Raw genomic sequence first — 9,234 nt, forward strand, 5'->3', positions numbered from 1 at the left:
GGTCTTACCTTAACCAACCAGCCAAACTTTGACTCGTGCACCAACGGTAAGTACTGTCTGATATCGGAGTTCAGCATGACACAGTCTCCGAGCTCTCGGTGGCTAACGCTTAATGACATTGTAAGCACATCCATCCTATCCGTACATTAACGCAAGTCTTCTGTCATACAAAAGCAAACAATGATTCTTACCGTTGAGTACTCTCGTCTAGGTTGCCAGGTACATCACTCTGTTTAGCGTAGGAACGGATGGGGTCAGGCGATGGCGCGGACCGCCCATAATTCTCCTTGACACCAGTGCTGCCTTCAGGCGCGTCTCGTAAGCTCGTTATTTCGACAAGACAGTTGTAAACACGACTTCGCGCCTTGAAGTGCTTTTGGTAGAATGTAATAACGAGATGGACCCTGTAGCAAACGCAGTTTCTTAGTGGTCACTCGTTAAAAAAAACCAAGCTACCTTGTGGTGCAGAACTTAGAGGAGAAAATGTGCATCAGACGTGATAGTTTATGAATATATTAGTCAAAGGTTGCTGTACTGTACAAATATAACTTTTGCTAAGATTTTACACGGCTTCCATGCTCTCCGCCCCCTACTCGTCACATTTCGGCAACTCAAGTATCAGGAAAACTCCGACTTTCAACGCCGTATTTGCCACATTGTTGGGCCGTTCACGTATGGCTGTCAAACCGTAATTCCGACATTTCCGACAGCACTTGAAGGCACCATAACACTTGCTTTGGCTGAGTTCCAATGATTAGAGCATAATCAGACTGCCAATATTGATTTGTGAGCATATGGGGTATTTTCCATTCAGATTTTTTATTCACACATAATTGAAAAGAAATTAAGTCCTTTTTGAAGTTGGACTCAATTAAAAATAAGACTCAGGGGAAATATGGTGACATAACAGTTTGGCAGCTGTGTAATTGGTGAGATCAATGTTTTTTTTATATTTTGTAAAAATGGGCGACATTGGTAGTAAATTGATCTGACTTCTCATGACGCCAGTCAGCATCCCTGGCTGCGCTGGAGGAAGGGAAAATCGTCATCATGGTAATTAATTACCATGGCAATTCGCACGTCACTTGATTGATTTTTACAGCTTTTTTGACAGTAATCACCCCCCCCCCCCCCCTCTCTCTTTCTCTCTCTGGCAACACATACACACGCACGCTGTCATCTTTCTTACCTGTCCTTTGCTACGTCGAAAGCAAGGATAAGTACCGTTTTATACGATTATCCTTCATTGCAGAAATTTGGTCCATGTAGTCTACCTACCACTTCCACGTAATGTTTTGTAATGACTAAATATCGGTTAGATTTATTTAGCTTTTCTGACGCAATCCTCGATTTCTCTCTGCTCATCCAGTAAAAGCGCAGCTGCATAGGTTGCCACATCCTTCCCTGTCCTCCGGCTTGTGACTCATGTTTCTCATTGAATTAACAGTGACAAGCAGGGAGCCACCACGGGGGGCGACTGAGGCTGTAAACATTTCCACAGAAACAGAAAAACGGATGCTATTTATGGGATGGATTTGATCCCTCTATATCGGTCTGAACAGAAAATAAATTGTAGAAAATAAAAGTGTAGTATCTCCCTTGTTTGACAGCCATGAAAAATGAGATGTGTGCTATAGAATTTGACATGAGAGCTTTTTCTCCTGTATGTGTAAATGCAACCAGACACATTTTATGGAAACATAATAATGTAGTTACTTTAGAAATAGCTTTAGGCCTCTGCCAAAAGTTGTGGGTGATTGGGCAGCTGCTGGCCAATAATGTAAGCTCAAACCATCCCTGCCAGTAATATTATAGGCCTACATACACTAACCGAGCACTTTATGAGGAACACCATACTAATACTGGGGTAGGTATCAGCTTTCAGCTCAATGTCAACCGGCTACCAACGTGCCATCTGCCTCCAGGTTGGACGTGTTGCATTCTGAGATGTTTTTCTGCTCACCACAGTTGTAAAGAGGTTATCTGAGTTACTGAAGCCTTTCTGTCAGCTCCAACCAGTCTGGCCATTCTCCTCTGACCTCTCTCATCAACAAGGCCTTTCCGTCCACAGAACTGCCACTCACTGGATGTTTTTTGCTTTTTGCACCATTCTGTGTAAACTCTAGAGACTGCTGAGTGTGAAAATCCCAGGAGATCAGCAGTTTCAGAAATACTCAAACCAGCCCGTCTGGCACCAACAACCACGCCACAGTCAAAGTCACTGAGATCACATTTCTTCCCCATTCTGATGTTTGATGTGAACATGAACTGAAGCTGCTGACCTGTATCTGCATGATCCTATGCATTGCACTGCTGCCACATGATTGTCTGAATGGATAATTGCATGAATAAGCAGATGTACAGGTGTTCCTAATAAAGTGCTCAGTGAGTGTAGACTATACAGTTGCCACTGCTGGAGAAATTATCAACAGTGCAGGAGAGGTAAGAATTTGTGTGTCCTCGGGAACAGTTTTTGCAACATAGCAAATCTACCTTTTATAATTTCCACCTCTAATCATGCAAATATCTTGCAACTTGTTACAAAAGGCAGCTATTCAGTTTTGTTTCCATTTATTGCAAAAACAAACATTTAAATCGCATTCAATCAGTGTTACACACAGATTTTCTTTTTCTTGAGGGGGTGGAATGGCCCTTGAAGGAGCCTTTACACCTTTTGACACTGAAAACTATTGATCCCAATAAATGACTCCTGTATGCAGGACAGCCCATCCTGATTATTTAATTATTACTGTCTTCTGTATGTAGCAAGCACAGATCCATTCCTCTGACAACCCGAGGAATACTGTGTAGGAACCAAGCAACTGGTAGCCAACATCACCCTTTAAGATATTTTCCTTTTTCAATTTGTAACCCACAAAATACTGTTACAAAAATTACCATAAAGGAGCACAACTGCTTCTATCATAGTCTGGGGTAAGGTGCACTACATGGCCTTATTTTCAAACCATGAGCGCACATGTGAAAGGCAGGGGACTCCATGAACAAAACGATTTAGTCCCTCTGATTTCTTCCAGCTTGCTGTAAAGGGGTGAAACCAGAGAAGAATGAGTGTACAAAATGTCATCCGAAAATAAATGTATAACTCTGGGCAAAACCCACGAGCTACAGAATAAACATTTTTCTGTCATCGTTGGCATTGGATCCTCCAGGAAAAGCATCCTTGAAGTTGCTGCCGAGTGTCCATCTTGCCCGTCTTCCTCCTCAGTTGAGTTGCCTGACGACAGAGTTAATGTCTGTCCCCCTGAATCCGGGGTTTCCGAGGTCCTTCAAGAGACCGGCCTTATCCCTGGCAGCGTGACGAGCCACTGACAGCTTGAACGGCAACAGGAAGTTGTTGGCGGGCCGGAAGCTCTTACCAACTGAGTAGATCTCGTGGATCAGGTCCTCTAAGCAGATGATGCCATGTTTACCTGAGAAACGAGAGGAGAGAGGGGAGTGATGGAGAGGAGGAGGAGGGCAGGGAAAGAGGAAGTTATGGATAGACAGGATGGGAGGGATGAGAGACAGAAATTGCAGTAAAAAGAGTGTAAGCCAGAAGAGAAAGGGAGAAATGAAGCATAGGGAAAAGCTGTCAATTTACAGGTTCAAACATTATTTAAAGCTGCACTAGGCAACATCACAAAGTTGGTGGCTTCAAATGACGAGAGGCAATTGTTAAAACATTTTAAACTTCCAATACCTAGAAATCATCTAACGTGACACAAGTAAACCGCACACAGCCCGCTTGCAGGGTCGAATGTCTTGCTCAAGGATACTTTAACACGACACCCTGCTGCCATATTGTATTGGCTGTATCACAACGGAGGAGACTTACCCATGTGCTGCTCAATGAGGGTGTTGTCTGTGAGAGGAACTCGCCGCCTGCCTATCCTGGTCTGCCCCCTCTTCAGAATGAGCTCACGCACAGACTTCAAATTGGGAAATCTGTTGGGATGGGATAAGCAACAAGCCGAGTTCAATCCAAGTTTAATTAGTAAAGGACAATGGACGCAGCCAATGAAGACGTGACTGAATGGCACTTGGGTATAGCAAATGTTTCAATCTCCAGCTAAGCACATGTTGGAAGGATTTCTGCAAATGTTGTACACATCAAAACCGTGTGCAGCTTTTGTTGTTTTTCCCCTAATAGTCAGCAGACAGACATTACACTGTTCAGTCAGTGCCTCCTCATCCCCTCATATTAAATCCATCCATCCTGCCTTCAGTGAGTCAATGTAAAACTATTAAAAACTACACATTTTAAAATATGAAGAACTTTTAGCCTGCTTCATTTCATTACTGCTTTACAACATAGTAGTGAGTAGAGAGCTACAGGGAAGATGGAAGGAGAGGGGATGCAACAGGCAAGCGTTAGTCAGCAGTTACTTACCCCCAGGCCACATAGGGCTCCACCATCTTCATCATGGCTACCGAAGTCTTGTTGATTTTGACGAAGGCCCCGCTGAAGATCTTCCTCAGCCTCAACATCTGGACCACTTTCATCACTTTGGGACTGACACCTTTGACCCTAACAGGAGAGGAGACACTGATGCTTACTGAACTGGGACGACGCTCGTTCACGTATATATATGGATTTTCGTTGTACAAAGATATACAACCACAATTGTGCTGCGTTGTGTTAATATTAGGGATGGGACGATACAACCACAATACGATGTAATAATTGGGCGGCACGGTGGCTCAGTGGTTAATACTGTCGCCTTACAGTAAGAAGCCTCCGCCCCGGTCCTTTCTGTGTGGAGTTTGCATGTTCTCCCCTGGTTTGCGTGGGTTTCCTCCCACAGTCCAAAGACATGCAAGTCAGGTGAATCGAAGACTCTAAATTGCCCATAGGCATAAGTGTGTTTATGTGTAGTATGGTATATGATGTATATGATGTTAAGTATGTATATGATGTAGTAAACTGTATGTGAAGCATGTACATGACCTAGTATAGGATGTTTATGTGTCTATATACTGTATGTAGTATATGTATATGTATGATGTAGTATGTTTATGATGTATGTAAAGCTCTTTGAGACTTGACTGTGATAAAGGGCTGTTATAAATAAACAAGACTTAGACTATTATTGTGGTTAGATTTTAAATATTCTCAGACTTTGTTCTGAAACTCAGAATCAAATTTTTTTTTTTTTAACGTCGGTTGAATTTTCAGCCTGAATGTCTTCTTTGCCTCTCTGCTGCATGACGGCCAGCTAGGAATTTCAAGCAGTGCTGCCATCCAGTGCTTCCTTTGCACATTGCATCATTGACTGTTGATAATGCATATCTTTCATGCATTGAGCATGAAATTGTATAAATGTGGTGCATCTATAATAATCCACGTCTACGAATTTGCAGAATCTATTTTGTCGATTATGCTGACTAATCGTTGCAGCCCTTGTTGAATCACGTTTAGCTTTGTGGTAAATTACTGAAAGAAATGTTACACTGGTAGGGATTAAATATAAAATTGTCACTTACACTCTACAACGTAGAGGTGAGTTTGGAGTTTTCCCTGTCCTTAGTGGCGTAAAAATAATTGCTTAATATAATTGCTTAATAAACGTAATACCCTGACACCGTAATATTTCCTCAGACTCTAACTGTACCATCAAAATCTCACACCGTTGCATCTCCACTAGAGTAGGCTTTGCCAGAGCAATACCTTAATACCCACTAAGATTTACTTTTAAGATTTTTATGGTAATTAAATTCAAAGTTGCTGAACCAACCAACCTCCCTCTCAAAGTTGGAACAACTAGAGTCACTGAGAAACATTCTGATGGAGGATCTGTACCCTAATCGTCTAAAGGTTTGCTCTACAGCTGAATTGTGGGTACATCTGGGGGTGGGGTGGGGTGGGGGCAAGCAAATAAACACCCAATAGGCTGATCTGATTTGTGTGTATGACATTTGTTTGCTGTTGCGTCCATGTGGGACAGAGGTTCACTGAAAAAGATGCAAGAAGCAGGTTGCAGATTTGTCCGTTTAGAGTCGATCGCCATCTCTTCGCAATTGTTGAAGACGCCGTTCCCCCTGTGACACACCAGCCGAGTCAAACTACTCACTCTCTGATGCGGACTGCGAAGGCCAGTTTGCTCTTAGCAGGAAGCAGAGGGGCTGCCGGTCTCCGTTCAGCTCTCCGGATGCGGGTTTCATCACGATGCGTCCGGTGGCTGTCTTTCAAGAAGTCTTCCAAACGCTTGAACTTCAAGGGTTTGCCTTTTGATACCTAGAGGAACACAGAGACATGGCTTAGAGCAGTGATTCTCAACCTTTTTCATATCAAGGACCCCTAATTCAGTCCACAATAGGGCCACAGACCCCCATTTGATAAAATATTTTCTCTTGGACCCAAATCTGAACATATTTTTATTGTTAGTCATGGAATTGTGAACAAAATCATGTCTATCTGTGTTGTAGGTAGAGAGATAACAGTGACAATAATCATTCTTCTACATTCTCTAATTGTGTTAACTTCTTGTAAATTAAATAATGAAGTTCGACAATTCATCATTCATGATTCCTCTGGTTTTAACCACCTACTTTTATTCTTGTTTTTACTATTTTCTTATTTTTAAATGCGCTTATTAAATGATTTTACCCTGTTTGTGAAGCGTCTTTGAGTACTTAGAAAAGCGCTGTACAAGACTAATGTATTATTATTATTATTATCAATTTGCTGGGGACCCCCTGGAACCCCCTCAAGGACCCCTGGTGGTCCCCAGACCCCACGTTGAGAACTCAAAACTAGTGATGGGAGAAACGAGGCTTTCTAAAGCTTTGAACCAATTGCTTCGGGAAATGATTCAGTTTCGAAACACTCAAAACACTGCGCGCTGGCTACATCTGCTGGTCAAATGCGTGTAAATGCAATGGGAAGACCCAAAACAACACCTGTAATGATTAGACGATTTGGAAGTTACTTGCATATATTTTCATTTAAGAGTAGTCTAAGATATCCTGAAATAAACGGACCTTAAGTTATGTAGAATATGGAGGCCTTCATATGGTTGTATTTTAATCATTTTCATGATATCATTTGTGTAAAGTATGTATGACAGTATAGCTTATATACAATATTTATGTTCCATTTGTAGACATATATAAGAAGGCATTTATATGCTTATATCTTAATTTGTGTATGAAATAATGTAAACTTAATTTGTGTATGAAATAAACATTTGTGTATAAAAGTAGTGTATGGAATAGGAATTTACGTGTTATCAGGAATTATTTTTATTAAAGAAAACAATTTGTAGTTGTTTATATTTCTTGCTCCCTCCATTTCTCTAAATCAACTAAATCTCTCTGAGTATCAGCCAGAATGACTCTCGTCTCTCTCTCCTACATGAAAACTGACAACATTTGGCCATGTTTATTTGTTTTTATTGTAAATATTAGCGGGAAGGCACATCGGGTGATCTGCAGGAAACCTGGAATCACTGACTGCAGATCAGCTAAAACTTGTTTGAGTCAGTCAGTTAGTATGAGTCTAAGTTATGACAACTGATTCGAGATCAGATCAGTAGTTGCCATAAATTTGACACAGGTTCACTTTAGGCTCGAGCCCCTAGAGTCCAATCACCAAAACTGTGACACGTTTCGAAACAATTCGATGTAACAAAGCTTCGTTTGCTGAAATCACGTGACTTGGCCACTTTGATACATGCCTCCAAGCATTGTTTCAACATGGCGGTGTCGCAAAAGTGTCGAAGCTTTCAAAACGCTGTTTCGAGTCCGCCCATCACTACTCAAAACACATGTCTTGTGGCTGCGATGCATTCTGGTCTATTGAGGATACTGTCAGTGGAGAAATTGGTCTCTCTGCCTTTTCTGCGATGGATTTCTCCCCGTCTGATTGTTGAACGACGGTGTAAAATGGTGAGTCTAGAAAGAAGCCTCTTGCTCTTTGATTCTTAGGGACTGACACCAAAACCTGAAGTTTACTATTGATTGTTCAGATGGATCAGACATTTCCTGCTATCAAACTGTGTTGTAACTGCATTGGAAATATCTCGACATGACATGCCGTCATCTACGTTTTGCCCTTTACCCCTGGGAAAAAGAAAAAATACCACTAAAGAACTAATCCTAAGGTACAGCGCCAATAGCTGTTTTATAACAGTGTTCAAGTGTTTTAGGGTGGATTTTTCCTTTAAATCTAGATTTTGCTAGTAAAGCCATGTCTTTAAAGTGGTACTTATGTGGACATTCATCATAGCATACAGCATAATTGTCATGCTGCATTTGTTTTGGATGGGTTTTGAACAAATTCCCACTGTTATTGCTTCTTTACACATCAGCTGCTAAACAAATTCAGTGAAAACCATCACTTACCTTTCTCTTCTCAAGCAGTGCGAGCTTGGCTTGCGTGGCTTTGATGGCCTGGTATGCCTTTCTCCTTTTCAGGAGGTACTCAGGGACCAACTTGATCACCTTTTTCACTCTGACAGGAGCACAAACAAACACAACGTCCGTGAAGAAAACAACAGAAAACTGGTCATAGTTTAGCAAGTTAACAAATACACTTAGTACTGTCCAAATTGCACTAACTGCGATTACATAAATTATAGCTAGCGTTAACTTTCCAGTTAAGTGTTGGTAACTTTTATGGATTGCTAGCAAACTTTAGCGAGTCAGCTCTGTGCCGATTCCAAACAAAACACAAACATAAAAACATGCAAAACGGAAGCTACATGCTACATTTATGCCATGTTTAATAAACAGAAATGGTTCCATATTGACAGAAACATAGCTGTGTTGTGAGCATCTCATCACTACACGGTAGAGGCCCATGTGAAATTGTGCTCACAAGAAACTACATTTTCTACCGTCAACTTTCTAAATAGAGTTCTTGACCGAATCATTTGAATGTCTATTTCTTAGAAAAGACACGAAAGGATAAAAATGTTAGTAAATTGGGAGGGATGGATTTAGATCTAGCTATAGTGAGTAAAAGACAAATACATACTCAGGTTCTGCCATCGTGAATGTGATGACCGCAGTGAAGCTGCGACGTCGCTCAGAGATGACGTCAACGCGTTGGTCCAGAGACGATGTAAATGTGAGGAGATAAGTCGCCATAGGAAATGTTGGTTTAGCAGACATTTAACTGCTTGTTGAGACACGAGCAACAGCGAGCAGTGGTCAAATTTAAAATCTCTTAGTGAACAGCTATGTACTCGATATAAATAATAATCGAAATAATCACATCGTTGTGTGTAAGTG

The 9,234-nt window shown here is 41.4% G+C and overlaps 1 protein-coding gene across 1 annotated transcript; it reads right to left on the reverse strand.

Moving 5' to 3' along the window:
• Nucleotides 1-2,538: 2,538 nt before the first annotated feature.
• On the reverse strand, nucleotides 2,539-9,018 carry rpl7l1 (ribosomal protein L7-like 1). Its single transcript, XM_071531706.1, has 6 exons — nucleotides 8,978-9,018; nucleotides 8,344-8,452; nucleotides 6,072-6,235; nucleotides 4,391-4,528; nucleotides 3,836-3,945; nucleotides 2,539-3,431 (listed from the first exon to the last, which is right to left on the reverse strand). The coding sequence occupies exons 1-6, from the start codon at nucleotides 8,989-8,991 to the stop codon at nucleotides 3,223-3,225; spliced, it is 744 nt and encodes a 247-aa protein (XP_071387807.1). The 5' UTR covers nucleotides 8,992-9,018; the 3' UTR covers nucleotides 2,539-3,222.
• Between the last annotated feature and the right edge of the window lie 216 nt (nucleotides 9,019-9,234).

Source organism: Centroberyx affinis, unplaced genomic scaffold (genome assembly GCF_046629955.1).
Source record: "Centroberyx affinis isolate AG114_WGS23_722 - 3 ecotype Tasmania unplaced genomic scaffold, CSIRO-AGI_Caff_v1 ptg000146l_1, whole genome shotgun sequence".
Classification (NCBI taxonomy): Eukaryota; Metazoa; Chordata; class Actinopteri; order Beryciformes; family Berycidae; genus Centroberyx; species Centroberyx affinis.

Excerpts from the sequence above, each read along its gene's own strand:
- rpl7l1 (XM_071531706.1), bottom strand. Across the intron at positions 6,236-8,343 it reads CACTGCTTGAGAAGAGAAAG|GTATCAAAAGGCAAACCCTT; the intron begins GTAAGTGATGGT and ends GTGTTCCTCTAG. Across the intron at positions 3,432-3,835 it reads CCTCATTGAGCAGCACATGG|GTAAACATGGCATCATCTGC; the intron begins GTAAGTCTCCTC and ends CTCGTTTCTCAG.